Genomic DNA, 20,489 nt, shown 5'->3' on the forward strand with positions numbered 1-20,489 from the left:
CCTGAGACTGGGCATCTCCTGAGAGATCCTCTCCGAGTCTGCAGGTGTGCGGGCTCAGCCTGGCGCGCAGGACCCAGGGAGGCTGGGGGCGAGCGGAGCGATGTGCCCGACCCTCCCGGCGTGGGAGCTGTGCTCTGGGCTTTGCGGGGCACTTGCGGGATCGGCCGCGCTCCTGCAGCAGCCGGGGCCGTGCGGAGCAAGGCTGCGGGGTCCCGGCCCGACCCGGCGGCTCCCGCGGGCGCTGTCCGTGCCCGCGCTGAGCGCTGCCGCTCTCGGGACGGGGCGGCGCGGCCGGAGCCGGAGCCGCTGCCCGGGCGGATCGGATCGGATCCCGCAGCCGGGCCCGGCGGTGCCGCGGTGCGGAGGCGGGGCGCGGGCGGGGCGCGCATGCGGGCGGTGCCAGGCAGCGCGGCGGGCCGCGGAGCCACTCGCCCCCGCAGCACCGCTCGGCCAGGGACAGCTCCCGCCGGCGCACAGGTAACGCCGCTCCCCCCGCGCCGCGCCCCGCTCCGAGCCGCGGGGCTGCGGGGGGCCCGGCGGCTCACGCCGTCCCCCTTCCCCCCCCCCCCCCCCCCCCCCGCCGCTTGCTTGCTTGCAGCTCCGGGGCTGTGACAGCGCCGTCCCCACCGCGGAGCGAGGCAGCGGCCGCCGGCTCTGCCCGCCGGGCTCTCGGCTGAGGAGGGTGCGCGTCTTCCCGCAACTTCCCGGCGCTCGCAAGGCTCCGCGATGGAAGGGAAAGGTGGGTCGGGCGCGGGGGGGCGGCGGCGCAAGGACCGCAGTGGCCGGGCTGCTGGTGCGGGGCCGGGCGGCCGAGGCTGCCGCTGTGCTGGGGACATTGCAGCACCGGCGGGGAGCGGGCGGGAGGCGCGTCCCTGCCGAGCCCGCGGGCTGCTCGGCCCGCTGCGTAGGGAGCGAGGGGAAGGGTGGCTGCTTTTTTAATTTATTTTCCTTTAGGGAGAGACAGCTGTTAGTTGGTGATTTGTTTTCTTAATGCTGAGGATTTGCATAATAAATATGAGGTCTGTCCCGTGTTTTTTAGCCAGTCAGCAATGGGGAGTTTTTTAACAGATGAAAAGCATTTTATGATTAGAATGGGTTTAAAAAAAAAAAATCTCGTTTTTCTTTTTTTCTGAAACGACATCAGGGCTATAGAGCTCTGCCCTCGTTACATTGCATATTTAATACATCAGAACATCCTGATAGATTGGGAGAAATGCGATGAGTATTGTGCTATTGAACTGTCCACCCTAGAAAGAGGAGCTAATTGAATCTTGCCTGGTTAGCTTGTGTGTTTGCATACTGAGATCTCATCCACATATATCCCTTCAGGTTGAGCATATGCATTTTATTTCCATACATAGCTGTGTGGTCCTGCACGCTTATTTACCTATCCACCTTTACAATTGCATTGGAAATCACACATTCAACTGGTATGTGAACTCAAAACCTGTACGTGTTAATTGCCGATGAAATACTGATGGTAAGTCAGTCCATGCAGAGGAAAGGCGAGTTGCCATTCCCACCCAACGTAGCAGCCAGCTCTCCTGTATAACACAGATCTGCGAGCAGTTTAATTGATAGCCATCAAGGCAGTGGGGCAGTATGGGCTGTATTAATTCAAGGAAAATTATGGTAGACTTGTATAACACAATACTACATACCTTCCAGGGAGACGAGCAAGCTATATTTAAACCCCAGGTTTATTTTTGTAACTATCTTGTCAATCAGGGCTATAGTTCTCCTGTGTGGGAATATCTGATTATATGCTGATTAAGGAAGGAAGCTATTTCAATCATAAGGAGGTTGTATGTCCTATAAAGTACAGTTTCTTGTGGGCAGTGATCAATAAACATACCAGGGCTGGGGGACAGGTAAGTACCTTTTAAGAAAGAGTATGTGCGAAGACTTTACTTAAATTAAAAAGCTCACAGCAGTCATGTTAGCCTTAAAAATATTTTTTTACTATCCATGCTGTTTTCACAGTTAACCTGAGATGGGCCACCTTTGTCTTTTGAATGTCCCGTTGGTACTTGCCTTGATGTGAAACAGAAGGACTGTGTCTTCAGTATAACACACTGCGTGCCTTGTCATGGGCTACACGGGCAGGCAAAAAGCTCTCCGTGGAACTTCACATGGAGCTCGTGCAGCTGGAGGAGTTGTGCAGGGAGCAGAAAGGAAACATCTGCAATAAAACAAGGGTCCAGGTAGCTGGTGGCAAAAGCACCTCCAGAAGGAGGGTTGCCCAACTCCTGTCCTGTGCAAACAGTGACTGCTGTGCTGCAGTTGCTGCCTGAATTGGCCGTGAGTGTCGGATAAGGCAGATATTGGGGATACTCGTACTTGTATTTCTTAGTTGCAAGATGGGCTCCACAGCATGTTTCCAAGTGCTTGGCTTTGGTGGAAGGGTTATTAGAAATGAGGCAAGCCCAAGAGTCCCTGCTTGTTTTTATGCAAAAATATTCTGAGCAGTTTGCTGTTGCTAGAGATTTTCCTTCATGGGGTAGAGGAAGGAAACAGCTACTCTCTGGGTTTCCTCTATCTATGTAAAAAGAAGGGTTGTTGCGAGCAAACACAGCAGAAATCAAGGTACCAAAATGGGACAGGTCCAAAGCAGGGATGACCTTAAAGTAAACACACAAGGAACTTTGGCATCTCAGTGAAGAAATGAGAAGGCAAAGCAAGTCTTCTCACGGCAGGGATCCAGTTGTGTTGGCACTGAAGTAATTTTTGTAACTTGGATAGTGTTGGAGTGGCATGAGAAGGCCTGTGGTGCACAGGTCTCACGGAGCAGTTTTGTGTAGGTGTACAGTGAGGCACAGTGCGGGACCTGTCCCTAGAGGAAAGGTATGAGCCAGACTAAATTCTTCACATCTTCAGCTTTTGAGACTAATCCTGGATGGATTTGCAACTGCATTGCCTGACTAGGCACTGGTTTGCGTTTTGTTTTCATTACTAACCAGGCCTCTGCATTGCGAGTCCTCTGTTGGGAGATTGTTGCTTGCAGATGATGTTTCTCCAAAGTCATCTCTTGCTTTTTAAATGCTTCCTCCTGCAGCCTTTCTCCCACCCCTCCACTCTTCCTCAGTGCAAATCTCAGAACATCTCCAACTCAGTGTTTTGCAGATACTGGGGAAGAGTGTGTGCTATATTAAGTAACATAAAGTCTGTTTAAGAAAACCTGCCGTCTGGTCCCTGAATTCAGCTATCCCTGATGAATGCTGTGGACATTTCTGCATAGGATTTGCCATCAGTAGAACTTGGTTGTCTGAATATGACTGGAGGTGGTGCTTTGCAAAGCCTGCAGTCTGCTGTAAAAAATGGGCTAAAGAACCATCTCTGGCTCTGCTCAGAGCAGCCATAACTGATTTCACTGGTTGGATTTATTCACGAAAATGAGGGGAGAAAGACATACCCTAGTTTTTGTGCAGTGGGATGTGGGACTAAGGACTTTGCTGTTAGGACTGTAGCAGTAAGAGTACAAGCCAAGAGGGTTCTGTTGAGGGTTGAGGAGGTGGTGCAGCCTGTGCCATCTTCCAGCAGACAAAGCTGGCTAGAGCCAAACATCTCTATCTCCTCACCATGCCTAAAAGATAAATAACACTCTGTGGAGCTGCAATGTTACCAACACATCTTGGTGATCTAAAAGTAGCATTTGGCCTCATCTAACTTACAGCTTCTCTGACTGACTTTGTTCTGCACATTTGCTGTCTCCAAACCTTTTGCAGAAGTACGGAGCTTAAAAGTTGTAGCTGTTCCCAAAGCTCATTAGGCAGTGGGGGGATGGAGAGCACTGTGGGTGAGAGCTCTGTGTTGCATCTGCTACCTGATCGCTGTTCTCTGAATCTCACCACTACAGCAGTTCCTGTAGGCTGCAGCAGTAAGCGATACCACACCAGGCATCCCGGGAGCTGGGCTTTGCCAAAGCTAACAATAGTTAATGTGGAGGTTAAAGAATACTTGGTCATTTGCCAGATTCTTCAGTCTCACTTAGAAAGATGCTTAGCAGAGGAAGGAGCATCATGCAGTGATGCTCAGACTCAGAGACTGGAAAAGAAATCAGCTGAACAAGAGTCAAGCTGCACAGTGTGGAATGGATCCCTGGGCTTCTGGATGGAGTAGAGAGGGACTGCAGGCTAGCCTTGCTTCAGAGAGAGCTCCCTTGCTCTGAAGGTGTGATATCCTTTTCTGTACTCCTGAAAACATAGAAATCCTTTCACCCTCACTGCTAGAAAACGCAGATTACTACTTATATCTTGCCTGAGGTGGGAATTGGGGTCTTGATGTGTCGATGTTGTATGGGGGGCAGGGGCAGGCTGCTTGCCTGAACCTTCCTCAGGACCCCGGCCAGTTTTTGGTGCTCTCTGCTATCCCTGGAGGTCAGTGCTGGGCACTGGTGGCTCTGGGGTGGTTTCACTGCCTGGGTGCAGGGCAGGCTGCTTTCAGCATAGGATGCATACTGTTAGCTAGGAAATACAGCAGGACTTGTTCTTGTCAGCTGGTCCATGGGGACGGCAAAGCTAAGGCGTGTTAGCGGAGATGTGGAGATGCTCTTGTCAGTCCCCTGAGCCATGGTCCTGCCCTGTTGGAGAGACATTCTCCGTGCAGCAGGTCTTCCCACAAGATGCTCATCCTCGTGCTTAGAAGGCTGTGTGGGAGAAGCCAGGGAACCTGGCCTTACAGCTCTCTTCTGCTCAGGATCCCAAAGCAGCGGGGCTTTGAGGAGATGCCTACAGAGGACATCTCTGCAGTGTGACTGTCCTAGGCAGATGCTGCCACAGTAGTGCCACCTAGTCATGTTCTCTTCCCAGTTGCAAAGCTGGGAGCAAAATTTTTGCTTTGTAGAAAAGCCACAATACTGCTGTTCATAGACATGGGATGTTCAGGCCTTTAAGTGGAAGGCCTTAAGCAGTAAGATCCCATTTACTCAGGGCGCAGAGTTCTTCCTAGGACTGGCAAACAGATCTGAACTCTTTGTATTGTGCTGTCTTGTGGATGTGAGAATGGGCGGAGTGGTTTGATCCATGTTGTCCCACCAGAGGTGCTCTGAAGCCTCCTTGGCCAGCCCAGCATTGTGGGGCTTCCTCTGTGCAGCTGCCTGCATGCTATGCCCATAAAGGACAGAATCGTCACCTTGAAGAACTTGTGATCAAAACCCAACAAGAGCTGGTGAATGTTAGGATTGAAGACAGACTTTGTGGACAAGGTGAGAGAGGGTGGCAAGTGAGAACATGCAGTTCTGGAAGTTACTGTGCACTGTTCCCACCTTTGTGGCTTTCTTCAGCAATCAAAGGAAAGATCTTAAAGATCCAAGACAAAGTTCATGTCCTGAAGCTGTCTGAGATGCTCACATCAAACTGTACCCCATGTACACCTTCCTGACACTGCCTGTGTTTGTTAGAGGTGAGTCTGCAGCACATACTGTCACACGTGTGTTGGAGTAGTGCAGATTATTTTGGGAAAGTCTGGGTCACGCAAACCATCTTAGGTGCTTGTTTGTAATGCAAACAAAATAGTGGCACAGTTACTTTTGTTACAAAACTTTTCTTTTTCGGGGAGTAATCTGTCAAGTTAGTCCCAGGCTTGTTTGAGCAGTGCATTTTCCACAGAGGAAGCAGCTCCGTGTTCTCAGCCTTTCACAGTGATGTGCTGTGTGAGATCCAAGGCATGTCACTGAGGCCAGCAGTTCTCAAACTGGCTGCCTGAAGTTTGACACAGGGAAGCATATTTGGGGAGGTAAATGAATGGCCTGATCTTTTTTTTGCTATCTCCCCCATGCCCCAGGCTGTGCATTTCAATGTAGATACCAGCTTTCTGTATGGCAGGGGAACACTTTGATTGCCTGACCTTAACACCTTTTCCCTGAGGCTGGAGTGGGGTGCTGTGAAAGATTACTTTGGTGCTATGTTTCAGACTCAGTCTCCACTAAAAGAGGAGAGGAGTGTCAGGCACTAAGTTAGCACTGCAGTCTTGCTTTTCTTTAATGCATTTCAGAAAGGGAGAGAAATGTCTGTTCCCAATGCTTTAGAAATCACATTAAACTCAGTGCAAATATGACCGTCCTGGAAGGACTCAAAGATAAGAGCTTGGGTTGCTGTGTGGTTCTTGCAAAATGAGCTAACCTTGGCTATTTGCTGCCACCTAGAAGAGCAGGTAGCAGTCCAATACTTTTATTAACCAATATTTGGTAGCTGCTGAAATACCATGGGTGGGCATCTGCAACTTCTGAATGAGAGGGTGATCCAAGCCTGTCTGATGCTGAGGGAAGTAGATCTGGTACCCCAGGAAGCATCTGTGCTCTAACAGGCCTCTAATGTGCTCAAGCAGGTAATTAAGGGGGAAAAGTAAGTGGCCGTGCTCATAGTTCTCCATACCAACAAAGCCACCATGTTACTAAACAAAGGCGGGAAGAGGACCCTAATAATAGTCTTAAATCTTATAAAATTGATGCAGGACTTGGTCATCAGACTCTGATGAAAATACCCAAATCCTTCAACCCATTTTCACAAGTTACATGGGAGCTGTAGATGTTGCATTTAGAGTGAATGAAATACGAGAGTAATTGCACATGACTTTTTTTTTTTAATGCATTCAGTTGTTCTGCTGTACCATTTATACAGAGTGAGTCGCTGGAGGCATAATCTGTGGATACTTTGAGTAATGACCTGCATTACAGCTGTTTTATCCCTAGGTCACATGGGGTCCAGAAATTTTTAAAAAAGTGATTTCTTTTTTTTTTTTGCAAGCTTTTTTTAAGGGTTAGCTTACCACAAGATTTTTCTTATTTGCTCTTATCTTTTCCTCTCTATCTACTCAGCTATTCAAATCTTGTCTGAATTGCACTCATTGCTAATGTGCCATAAAACTTGATATGCAAGAGCTAGTTATTTAGGGAGAATTGCAGAAACTATTTTAGTCTGTGTGTTTTGACCTATAAATGAGGTAACATTATTAATTTTTACATGCAAATCATGGTGTTTATTAGCATGGTAAAAGGCAATTTGACAATGAAGAATATTCCTGATGGGTATAGTAATTAATGCTTTCACTCAAAGTATAAAGACTTTAATAATGCTGTTATGCTTAAAATGATTGAAGAAAAAGTTGGCTATTTTCCTGTCAGTGATACAAGGATATTTCCTTTTAATATAACTCCTATATCCCTGTTTTTTCAAAGTGTTCTTTATAGGCAATAAGACTACAAATCATCAGGCTAATTAATTGAGTTTCTTCTCCCAGGTCTCAGGTTTGGATGAGCCTTATGATTTGATACTTAGGTGGGGGTGCACATTGAAAGCCATGGCTTTTTTCTTCAGGTTGAGTTAAACCGTTTATGGTGTGGTCATGTTCCAGTAGGGATCTTGTGGCTGGAGATGATGGCTGCTCCATAGAGCAATCCTGCGGCGTGGCCGAGGGAGGCTGTGTGTGCATCAGGATGTGCACTTGGAGAAGTAAGGCGTTTCTGCTTGCTATTTTTAATAGCATGTGCAAAGCAAGAAATCAGGGAAGCATGGAACAGCATTTCTAATTTGGAAAACTGGTTGATTTTTTTTTTTTTTTTTTTTCCCTTGAGCTGTGCGTCTTCCTTCTGTGTTTCAGAACTGGAGGCTGGCTTAAGGCTGGCTTTATCTGCCATAAGCCTTCAATAGGTAAGGTTAATTTGGTGAATGTAGCTACTTGGATTTTCTTCATAAATCCTCCAGAAGTGCTGAATGTCATTATTGGTATAATGAGGGAAAGTTGCCTTCCTTCTCAGTCACTGAGAATGTATTATTAATGCAAAAACACTTTCCTAGCATTTAATGCTATTTCCAAAAGAAGCTGACAAGCAGGAAGGTTTCTTCAGGATGACTGAGGCCCATCTGGTCACCGAGAGTTGTATGCAATGCTTATCCCAATACAAAATCATTGTTTGTTTTTCTCTCCAAGTCCAGGCAGAGAAGTTTACTGGTAGGATGGATGTGCTTAAGTGTTGTGATTGTCACTAAGCAAGCAAATGTGGAACTGGAGACCCTGAGGGACCTTCCAGTTGATGTTGGTCTCTTGACATGACCCTACTGAAGAGTTTGAACTCTCTGGTTCCAGGTCCTGGACCTCACCTCTTCCTCCCTCCCATTGGCACACTGGTCTCTACTTTCTTCTCATTTCTGTGTTTATTATTACTTAGGGCATTTGAAGAGCAGGACCCAGATGTGGTGGTGGTTGTTTGGGTGTGCTTTGTTTGAGGTGGAGTGGAATTGCAGGTGTCTGTGCAGTTTAGAAAATCAAACCTGTATAAAATTGAGCAGAATGGAATAAAGTTCTTCTTTGAAGGACAGCCCTCAGAGCTTCATCCTTTATTGATGTGTAGTCCTGAATATATATTTTGGGGGCGCACTTCAGTGAGTATGAAACTTGTTAACAATATTTTTCAGCAGTTGCTTTAGAAAGATAAGAGACAAATACCAAAATGTTCTAGGTATTCAGAATTACTGTTTCATCATAGATATTATTTTGAGATTCAGTTGAGTTTTCTGAATTTTTTGTGCTTGCTATGATGCAGAAATGTCCGTTTCTCTGCCCCTTTAGAATAGCCCTGAATTTAGTCTTACACATGCTAGTGGCTCTACCATACTGTAAGTGACAGAGGAACAGCGTAATGCCAACAAAATGAGGAAAAATGTAGAATCCAGCACCTTCTAGTAAATGGAGGGGAAAAAAAAGTTAATTATACATGAAGGGAGACTTGGATTTCCTAATTTGATACTAACAAGCCATTGCAGCATAACTGAGTTGACAGTAGAATAAGCTTCCTCAGCAAGACCTGCTTTTTATAATATTTCCAGCTTATTTGATCTCTTTGAAGGCTGAATCTGAGCTTTTGAGATATTTTCTGGCCTTGAATTCGTATTCCCTTTTAGTATTGACCAGTGCTTATGGTATTCTGAGACTGCCTGTTAGCTGGTGCCATACATTATCAAATAATTGCATTGACAAAGTCATCTGTTAATTTTTAAACTTTTTATTCCTATCAGTGTGCCCCAGTGGAGAAATATTATACTGCAAATTATAACCATTTTGTTGCAATATGAGAAGTGCTGGGGGAATCAGCAGACGAGTTTAAAAATTACTGTCTTGAGTCTCTTCTTCCAGTCAAGATTTTAAATTAAGTATGTGGGGCTGTTCTTGATTTACACTGGTGTAGGTAAATGCCCCATTTGGCCAGTAGGCAAAGGCAAGGTCTCTAATGCCTTACTGAACTGAAAACAAAGGAAGTAATACTGATTATATGGTGTAAGACCTATTTAACTGCCTTTAGACCTTGATTATTAACTATTGAAGAAGTAGTAAAGGTTTAAAGAAGTCATAATGGTTCAAGGGGATGCTAAAATAACAAACTTTTGTGGCTTATTTACCTTTTACTTTCTTCCTGCCACTTTGAATTTCCTGCCAATTTACTTTATTGGTACAAATTATATAACCTTGAGGGATTTGTGTTACCATATAGCAACTTTAATAGCTGCTATCTTCAAAAGTCAGATTATCCATGCCATCTTAAAAATGACTGTGAATTATACTTACAACAAGTGGCTCTGTGCTGAGACACGTCTCTGCCATTGCTACTAAACATAGTGCCAGATATCTGCAGTTACCTGCCAGTTTTATTTGCAGGATTCATCTCTCAGTAACATGCATTCCAGGCTCTCAGACCTAAAAGCTGTTTTTAGTGCATTTCCCTCTCAAAAAATATCAACATCCAGGAACAGCAAGACTTTGTGGGATTTGTTGTTTGTTCATTTAAAAAAAGGGCAAATAAAGTACTAGGGATGAATTTCCCACCTCCTTTGATTAGAAGATTCCCAGAAATAGTGAGGACAAGCCTGACATACTAAAGCATATAGCCGTGGGCAGTATACAGAGACAAAGAATAGTGTGTTTAAAATCTTAATTATTTATAGTAAGAAAATACTGGTTTTGGTTAAATTGTCCCTTCTGTGGCACCACCCTAAGGATGATGACAGCAGATCTGAGTGCAGAATTTAGCCTCATGCTCTGCTGTCTATGAAATTGAGAACAGGGCATTGAGGCTGATGCTGAGCTTTGCATGCAAGGGGATCTTCTGGTGCAAGCAGTGCTCTGTGCTGTGCAAGTCAGCCAAACAGTGGGAATTTTTGGATGGATGGCCTGTTACAGACATACTGCTGTATGTATGAAAACACAGGCAGCTCCTTTTTTATTTAAAGGTCTTCAGGAGCAGTGAATCCAGAAGAGTCTTGCTGAATCTCAGCACTGTCGTAGCTGGCATCACCACCACTGAAATGCATTTATGCTCGTGTGAAGCATGAGTTTTATGCTCAGTAATCTCAAGGGTAGGGCTGGTGCACAGATGCTTTGCTGCTCTTGTATTCGTGAAGTCAGCTTTATTACCCAGAAGCTGCATGGTGATTTGGTAATCCAAACCAAACAGAGCACATCCTGACTGCGGCTCCAGCTGATCTTGAAAGCAGCTGTGGTGGGCAATTGGCTTGGAGAAAATTAGGACCATATAGGTGGATATCTCCCACTTCAGTCCCTGCCTGGTACCTTCACATCAGTTCTGTAAGCTGGGCTTTGGCTTGGAGCCTGCCATGGCACCCAGCAGCTGTGCTTGAGTCTCCATCCTGTCTCCTCACGTGTGAGGACTTGGTCTTGTGAGATTTCCCTGCCTATGGACAGTCCCTTCCTCAGTGTCTGGGATGTCAGCCTTAGCAGAGCTTAAGGCAGGACATTTTGGGCTGTTGTCTGTCTGTCAGAAACAATGAAGTTAAGCATCTACTTCTTCTCCCTTCTGCTTGCAATGGAGCTACCTAAAATCAGATCTATTTTGCAGGAAATCCAATTTTGTGAAATTTCTGTGCTGAACTGGATTGGACCCAGTATTTCCCTTACCATCCAGGGCAGTCATAGGCTTCCTGGACTCTGCACTTTATGATGGATGCTGCTGTAGATTCACAAGAGTTTGTCAACACCAGTCGTAGTATAAACAGCACAGCTGACAGTAAACTCATGTTTGTAAGCAAAACAATTTTACTGTGTGCTGTTTTTGGAAGGAGCTATCACAATAGCCAACTCTTACAGATTTCTGAGGGATTGGGGATTTCATGGGATGCTTTTAAGGCCTTTCCAGGTGAAGGTGCATATGGACCATAAAGCTTTATCACTGTTTTTAGCTTTTGTACTTTTCCCTAATCAACTTTACACATCTTCTATCTGTTGAAGTATCGAGCTTAAGTTGTTGGGAAAAATGGTTGTTTCCAGGTTTCCATTTCAACTTCCTTTGTAAAAGAGACACAGTGCTGTTTGCCAGAAAGGAGATAGATCATCAGAAAAGCCTGTGTATTCTTCTCTTCGAAAATACTGGATTTCAGTTCTAAGTAACATGTTAGTTTGAAGTTATTTTGAAATTATTTCCTTTGGGGAAAGTATTATTTTCTGTTATGTAATGGTTATTAATACTGTTAATAAACAGCAATGAGTTATTGAAAGCTTTAAAACTTACTTCTTCCCTAGGATTTCTCAGGACAGTTCAACAGAACTGATCACTAAATTGCCAGTGTTACAATTGACTATATCACACATTGCTGTGCAAAAGATACCAGCTGCAAATGTTCTGCCCATTCTTTGCCAATGGTTATTGGCTCAAATGTCATGCAAGGCCATGTGAAACTGTTTAGTTCCATGAAGATGTGGCCTCTTCTGGACAGCTTATCTTGTAGCTTTAACAAAAAAAGCACCATTCAAACCACATTGTGCTGTCTTGGTTTATGAACTATATGGCTTTCACCCCATGTCCCAGAATATCCCCAGCTGGCACTGATGGCTATGAACTCCATATATTTATAGTGGTGCTGCTTGGTCCCAGAAATAGTGACCAAGGTGGCTATCAGCCAATGACTGCCCTGAGTGTAATGAATTGAAAAGCTCATGTACCTCCTTGAGGGGAAAATACAATTAGCTTGTCTCTAATTATGCCCCCAGATAATGATGGAGCAATCCAGAAATATCACAGCATGGGCAGTGAACTCAGTGAACTTCCTTGATATAAGACAAACCTGGATGGGTCTGATACTGGATCCTTCTTTTTTGCTGAAAGACATATTGGACTGTCAGTTCTGTTCCTGGAGGGGCTAATTACAGCTACATGAGGCAATAAATCAGCTCCTGCTCCTCTGGAAAAGAAACCCCTTGGCTCTCAGCTCAACCTATGCTGGCAAAAAAGTGTGGGGATGGAGAGCCAGAGCTTTACACAGCTGTGCCAAGTTCAATACACCAGTTTTTCAATCACCTGGGTTTACCCCCTTATGTCTGTATTCCATAAAGAAAGAATGACTGCAGAACTCTGGTTAGTGGAGTTACTGTGCATGGAGACTTTGGCTCTGGACCTAAGTGTGAGGCTGTCTGAAAAGTACGTGTTGATGTGTGCTCTGGGGTTGAGACCTTCATTGCTTTATATAGGAGGAGTATTAGGAACCCAGTGTGGCTTTAGTGTCAGATCAGTGCTGATCTGAGACCTTGCCTGGGTAGCATTTCCAATTTGGGAGTGGCTGGATCCAGCTCTTGATGTTGTGTTGTTGGCCAGAGAGCTCAGGGAGCTTTGGAAAAATCATCTTTATGGTGATAAGGAAGGGGACAGTACAGAGCAGCAGGACTCCTGGGTTAAATCCTACCTCTGAATTTTAAGTGCTGAAATTGCTTTTAAATCTTCTGTGCTTCTCAGGGGAATTAAGATTGGTGGGTAATGCAGCCCTGAAACCAGGGCACTGCTGTTTTGTTTTCTCCTGCTAATCCAAAAGGTGTTGAGCCATTATACTACTAAAGCACATGTGCACTCCCAGCCTAGTGGGGTGATGTTAGCTTCCCTCTGTACCTTTTTCTGGAGTTCCTAGCTCACAACTGTTCTCTGAAATATCTCAGATGAGTTTAAACTGGAGAGATGCATCCCCTGCCAGCTGCCATCATGACTAGAAAAGTTGAAATTTACTAGTTATTTTTTGGATGACTGACGAATCCCAGTAGCTTTTCCACTTCAGTAACAAGCAGAGCAGCAGTGTTCAGTAATTGTGGGTAAGATCATAGTGCTGGGCCTGGAGGCATTGCCTTAGTGCTGCTGCAGCTCAAATGGTGGTTGAAGATTGTAGAAGGATCAAAGTGCATCTCACCTGTTTGGCAGGATAGACAAGGACACAAGGAAACCTCTGTTCTGGCTTTTTTTTTTCCTTCCAGGTGTTCACTATTGTAACATCTTGTGTTCTGTGGGGTTGTTTCTTAGCTGCATGTTTAGGCAGTCACCTGATGTGAGTCTCATGGGGGTGGTAATGTCCCTGCTGTGCCTCTTGTCCCTGGAAAAGATGGTGATGCACAGGCACTAGGAAAACATGGGTCTGAGAAGTGTTCCTATAAGTTTGCTGTGTTCTCTAGGCTGATCTAAGCTCTCACAGGACACCCTTACAGAAACACAGATGAAGGGACAGAAGTAGCAGTCTCCATAATTGTCCCATTTCTGTTACAATTGCTAATCACCTGGCATTTCATAATATCATTTTGTCCTCCTGTGCTGCCAGCTCCAATACCTGCTGTACAATCTTGCAGTCATTGGGATAGCAGAAGATAGCAATCCCATAATTGCTTTATAGCTGGTTTGCTGAGAGCCTGGTGGATGAAAATTCCCTTGAATGGTAAATGAAGTTAGGAGTGCGTGTGATCAAACGCCTGCGTGCGTCACTGCCCTCTTCACGATTTGGCCTGCATGTGTAATGTTTCCATTAACCAGCACTGAAGGACTTGTTCATTTGTTTGCACCATTTTGCAGGGTACACTAGACTTCTGTGTGAAAGATGTTGCTAATATTTTTCCTACTAGAAAGAGCCAATTGATAAGCCCCTCCTGGTGCGACTGGAATTGTTCAGGATTAGAGAGAGTTCTCTTACATAAAGCATTGACTACTTTAAAAAATCAGACAATTTTTATAGAACTATGAAAATGTTATGGATTGGGTGTATAATCGCTCTTAATTTAAAAATCTACACATGTTTTATGAAGTTATTATAGTGACAGTATTTTAAGTTTAAACTAGTATAGTTGGTTTGTCTTAATTATCTGTAAAGATTCCCTGCACAGTAAATCTAATTTTTCATGCAGAAAAAGATCTTCAAAGACAAATATTTGCAGTAATATAAAAAGTAACATAGAGAATTATGTGGAAGAACATTATTCTTTGGGTAATTGTTTCTTTTCTTGTGGCTCTTTGCTGGATGTAAATACCCAGGGCTCTGTGTGGATGTGTGTGCTTCTGACAGGCGACTTTTTAATCACTTTTCTATGAAAGAAGGGGAAGGAGAGTTCTGCTGCTTTGATTTTTGAGGTCTCTCAGGTGTGAGCTGGCTGTTTCTGTGGGTACTAGATGTATTTGGGACTGTTCAGAGAACTCAGCGAGTCCATCTCACAAACCCTGACAGGGGCACACCATTAATAGTTACATAGGAGTGTATGTTTACCATTGAAAGGCCCAACCTGTATCAGTGGGTGCTTTTCCTGTATTTGTTTTGTCGTGTTCTCTTTGACTTTTGCAGTTGCACCTGTCCTGGCACTCCCACCTGTGCCAGCAATAGAACTGGCACATCTCAAGTCAGCATCTCAGGCTCTTAAGCATCTTATGCTGCTGGTGCTTAAGCAAAGGTACTGTAATGCTCCGTACCTGATCCTGTCTGTTTGAATAATGTTGCTATTTCACCAGGGTAGAACCCAAAGAACCCAACATCTTCTTCTGAAAATGCTCCATTTTGTTCTATTGCAAAGCCCAGTCAGGAACAAGCAATGACAGCTCCTTATGGTGGTAATGCAGCTCACCTTGTATGTCCACCAACTGTCCTGGGAGTTAATTAGAAATACTGGCAAAGGCAAAGCCCTTCAGCTCTGGTATGGACTTGAATAACTTTTGAAGTACCTATTTCCTAAGAAGTTGAAATGTTTCAATACCAGTAAGTTGTCCAAACTAAGAAAAGATGGAATGGGGAATCTGTGGGACTTGAAGTCACTTCATCAGTATTGCATTGCTTTGTTTTGATTCTGCTGTTTAAACCTAGATCAGTATCTCAAGGATGTTCAGGTGGCACATGTTCACGTGATGTTTCATGTTTTGTCAAATGAGCCCAAAAGCTTCATTCTCACCAGTTTCAATATTTTTTTTATATGCCACATGGCCTCTGGAGCGGAGTCTGGCAGCTGGACTCCATTCTTTCCTGCCCTCAAATCAGTCTGCCTGGTGAAATGCCAGCCTTTGTGGCATACAACACTAAATTGTTGCATAACTCTTTGTATTTGTGGGTATCAGTGCTACAAAAAGGAAGCCAAGAGCTTTATGAGTGTTACAAAGAAAAATGAGGCAGAGTAGAGCTGCTTACTCAAGGTCACCCTTGAAAGTGGTAGGAAAACTCTCATTCCAGCACAGTTAGGAGTAAAACACCTTTTCCATGATACTCTGAGCCAGAACAGTAGAAAAATCATATCTCTAATGAACAACAGGGAGACTCCTTATTGCAATGTGAAAGATGTAGTTCTCCAGGGACGTTCCCTTAATAAGAGAATGGGGATGTGAACTACAAGTTTGAAGCAGTGTGTTAGTAGGGAAAGGCAGCTGAACTTATTAAAAATATTCTTCAACTATTTTTGGGTTAGTTGAAGATGGCAGAACATTTTTATTTGGCCCTGTATGATACTTCACTGCAGTCACCCTGATGAGACTGTCTCATTATCTGAAAATGCAGTTGTTCTTGCATAATTGGAAGGGTGGGGGTAGAAATCCAAAATACAATTCTCAATAGTGATAATAAAGAAAGGCAGGGGCTTGTTGAAGAAGCATCTGTGGCCCCTGGTTCATATGCAGATGACCTCTCTGAGTGAGGATATTATTGCCCTCCTTTGGCATAAAGAAATGGAGCAGCAGTAAGTCAGCACAATAGTTATGCTTGCTTTTAGCACATATGATTCTCAGGTTTAGGGGTTTTAAGGAAATGTGATGTTTTCTGCTATTGACTCATATGTAAATATCTCAGTGGATATACAGAGATTAAAAGATGCAGTTCTTAGTCTTAAAAGAAGATTTTTGAGTAGTTAAGAGAAATCTAGATCTCTACGTTGTTCACTTTCTTCCTCCACCTGCCAGCATCCTGAGCGTTCCCAGAGTACCGTGGTCCTTATAAATTGGAGTTCAGTACCTGAAAAGGTCTTGACTGCCTCCAAGCATGAGGCTCTCTGAAGGAGTAAACCCCTCAGGAGAGGGCTGCTCTGAGGACAGAGCAATGCCTTTGCTTGGGGTGGCAGGCATGGAGGTTGTGCTTTCAGAGGCATAGCCCATCCTTCAAAGGCAGCCTTTGAATTACAACTTCAAAAACAAGTTACCTGCTGGAAAATCGGGGACCACAGGAAAACGGTTACATAATGCAGATTTAAAGGTGTGGTTTTGCCAGAGATTGAGAGGTGAGTTCATTAAGATGTGCCTTTCAGTAGGTAGGACCTTGGATCCCAATAAATTAGTAGAAATGGAAGTATGCAGAAATACCAGTGTAGGTGATACTCCTGCCTGTTATGGAAAAGGAGATATTAAATCATAGTGTTTATTTCTGTAGCCTACACATAAGGATACACTTTGCGAAAAGATAACACAGCTTTGCTGGTCTCCAGTTTTTATGAACTGTAATTTATTAGAAAGCCTACGTTTAATTTAGAAAATAACAGATATATCTGGGCAGATTTAGTTCTTGCTTCTACTCTAAATTGAAACTGTTCACTCTCAGTGATTCAGTATCTCATGGTTGATTGCTCTGTATGGAAGATGGATATTTCTCAAAGATCTATGCACACTGTTCACAACATCAGCTGCTGTCTAATCTCTGCTCAGATAGTATTGAAAAGCAACAAACAAATACTAAGACACTTCTCAAAACTTGAAGGAAAAGACTCAAGATAAGAACTGTTTTATAGTGTGTTTTATTACTTGAAAAAGTAATGTATGCTTTTGGATTTCTTATATTTGTGTAAATCTGATCTAGCCGCTGGCTAGTTATCTTCAGGGATTTTACTTGGCTGACAGGCTACTTCTTATATAAACCCAAAAAAACCTGTTTTTTGTTAAATTTCACCTAGAAACCAAGCAGAATCTTAGGGTTGACATGAGAATATTATTGTAGCACATTCCTGCATGAACTGTAGGTTGGTAGGACCACAGAATATTAATTTAAATCCCGGATTCTTTCTTTTTGATGGTGAATTAAAAGTAAATGGTTGTGGTCGAGTCTGGGTGTGAGTAGTGGTCCTTGCTCTGTGGGGACAGCTGAAAAGCAACTTTATTCTAGGCTGCAGACTGAGCTACCTGAGTCAGTGCAGAGCTCCTGCGAGCTCCTGCTACTGCAAAACCAATCAACTGGTGCAATCTCACGTTTTTTCTGTGGCAGCTCTCATTGCTTGTGGAGCACCCGGTTGGGAACCCTGCAGCAAAGGCTGGGGTGTGCAGGTTGGGGGTAGGATGCTGGCCTGGTTCTGGAGTTGTTCTCACTCCTGGCTGTGTGAGAGCTGTGCCGGGAGGGTTTGCCTCCTCCCAGATCTGCAGTCCTGGTGGGACAAACCCTGGCTGCTGCACAGAGCTGTGAGGGAACAGCTATCAGAAGTGTCAGCTCTGTGATGTGTGCTGTGGGACAGCACAGTCCTCCTTCCACTGCTGCCTTGCCCCGTGCCAGCACTACTTCTGGAAAGCTGTTTAACCATGTAGACGCTGACCTAATATCTGGCCATGTGTGAATGACAGAAAAGTGTGCCAGCACTCCAAGTCACTGGGCACCAGCCTTACAGATTAGTTTACCTTTGCACTTCATTCTTGTTCTTGTTTTTGAATAGGAAACACTATGCATAACTATATATAGATTTGCAAGACATTAATGGATGTTTCTGTCATCAAGAAATTCCTTCCTCTGTTGGTTACTTGGGTTTATTGATTTCTTTTGAACTATACTTATTAGCATATTACATGGAAGGATTATATTGAAAAGTATCTGATAGAGCTAGAGTTGCTTTCCTTTCAGCCTCTGCATAGTTATTTGAGAAAGCAGATGTGACAGCCCAAACGTTTACTCATTTGTAGGCTATCCTGCTTTGCCAGGCAGTAACAGGGATGCCCAATGGGATGTGGACACAGACATTTGCTATCTTTATCTGCCCAGTGCAGGACAGTTTCTTCCCAATTCTGTCTTTATCAAAATGTGGGGACATCCGGAGCCCTTGGATGAACGCTTGAGAGGGACCTGCAAATCACTGGCCAAAGCCAAGCTGAGCTGGGGGCTGTACTCAGTAGAAGGGACATTTCCTTTGGGTGAGACTCTGCAGCCCCTCAGAGCAGCAGTGCTTTGTGTGTGTGGTTTTCCTTCCTGTCTCTGCCTAAGAGAGGTAAAGGAACCCCAGCAGATGCACCTGAGTGTCTCAAGGCATTCCCAGTGAGCTGCTGTTAAAATGCACTTGGTTTGAATGCAGAGAAGAGGGGTCAAGTTTGGTTGCAAGGAACACAAATTACTGCAATTTTATTGCTGGGATTTAGGGTGAGAAGGTCAAGCAGATGCGACTTAATGACACTCAAGTCATTACAGTTAATGGCAGACTGGACAAATTAAAAACTCCCACTCATTTGATGCTGTACAGCTTGAGCAGCTCACGAGCCAATCTCAGGTGCCTTTGGCCAGCAGTTTTACTGGAGAGAGAACAACAACAGATCCCTGCCTGAGTTTGAATTGCCCATAAGATTTGTACATCTTGGATCCTTCCTGGGTGCCTGAGAGGAGCTAAATGAATAATGTACAGCGTTGAGGAGACTGGCACTAATTGTTTAGGAATAACCTTTGCTAAGGCAAATATATTTTAAGTAGTCTCAAATGTCTGCCTCAGCAAGCAGTTTGTCTAAGACACCCTGATGGGCAGGTGCTGAGCTCCAGCAATTCTTTTGTGTGGTTATGATGAGACTGCTTAGGTCTGCTACAATATGCAGTATGGTGTGGTCAAAGAATTTACAAAATCATTGTTTGTCCTACAGAATATGGATCTGTGCAAGCCTATTTTCCAGCTAGGCACTTTGGAGGAGTTTTAGTGTGGATCTAAAAACTGCCTTGGCATTGTATGTGTGTTTGTGTTTTTGCACCCCACAGAGTCTCATTTGTCCAACAAATTAGTGTCCCACAGGTGACTCTTTAGAAAGTGAAGTCATCCTTGAGTGGTCAATACCAGCCAAATCTGTTCTGAAATAGACAAAAAAAGCCTTCCTTCTTGGATGCTTCTGAGTTTCTTCTCCTCAAGTCTTTTGTGCTCTTCTGGAAAGTCCTAGAGACTAGGATACAGCATTATTGAAGGTGACAGCTCATTTCTTGTCAGAAGGGAAAATAATTTTTTAATTGATTTGTTAATCAGAGTCAAACACTGTGGAAAAGTAATTGGCTTATGTTGATATGATTCCATATTGGATAAGTGTCTCTATTCTAGCATTTATTAGCTCTGGTACTCCTGTGCTATGCAATGGGGCAGTGGCTTGAGGGGATGAAACAAGCTAGGAGTGTGTGTTGGCAGTGCCCATAGCTGGTGGAGCTGGTGGAGCACGTAGTTCCTGCCCTGGCAGAAGGTCATGAGCTCCAGTCTAGGGTGGCTGCTGCTCAGGCAGGCTTTGGCAGCCCAGGATTCACGGGTTTCCAAGGTGTTGGTGGAGTTTCATTATCAGGCATAGGTGTTGCTAAGCCTGGGCTGCTCTGATGTCAGGACAGGCAGTAGCTGCAGAGAGGAATATCAGGGGGATGGGGAAAGGTGATCAACTGATTCCCTGGTCTGAACTCCCAAAATAACCCTGAAATCTATTTTATTCTGCTCTGAAAGAATAATTTCCTTGCCTGGGAATTAACATAGCTGTGATGCTATTCTAGCACCATAAATGGGATTGAGAATGTGATGTTCCCTGCCCTGGAGAGTCACTGCCTCAGAAATTTGCTGGGGCTCTGCAGTTGTCACTTCCACATTGTGTCAGCATCCTCAGCCTCATCAGCGTTTCAGTTTGAAGCAGCACGGGCTTTTTATTGTAAACCATTTTACTTTTGGGACAGCATGAAGGAAAGTGTGTTAAGCTTTGCTCAGAGAAGGGGAGGGACAGGTCTGTGGTTTTCTGTGTCTATTTTTGCAGCACACTGAGCCAAGACCTTCTAATTCAATGGGACAGATTTGCAAATTCACACCTGCAGAGTTCGCCTTCACAGGGTTTTCATGTGCAAGCTTTTTATTCATGCCCCAGAGAGCAGCCTGCACCTGCTTCATCTCACCTGTGAGACCAGCAGCTCAGATCTATTGGCAGTTTACTCTCTCTGATAATAAATAATTGCCTCATCCTGCAGCACAGACCCCCTTTAGAGAGTAGTGAGGCTCTCCCAGGTGAGCAAGGGCAAGAAACACAGCCCTGC

At 44.5% G+C, this 20,489-nt stretch overlaps 1 protein-coding gene across 1 annotated transcript in view; it reads left to right on the forward strand.

Annotated features, from left to right (window-relative positions):
* The first annotated feature begins 591 nt into the window (after window positions 1-591).
* The window catches only part of FGF12 (fibroblast growth factor 12), a 216,919-nt gene continuing 197,021 nt past the window's right edge, over window positions 592-20,489 (forward strand). Inside the window, exon 1 of the mRNA XM_088170898.1 lies at window positions 592-739. Within this exon, the coding sequence (XP_088027024.1) occupies window positions 727-739 (13 nt within the window). The 5' untranslated portion in view covers window positions 592-726. The remainder of the gene's footprint in view (window positions 740-20,489) is intronic.

Source organism: Sturnus vulgaris, chromosome 10 (assembly GCF_052056855.1).
Source record: "Sturnus vulgaris isolate bStuVul1 chromosome 10, bStuVul1.hap1, whole genome shotgun sequence".
Taxonomy (NCBI): Eukaryota; Metazoa; Chordata; class Aves; order Passeriformes; family Sturnidae; genus Sturnus; species Sturnus vulgaris.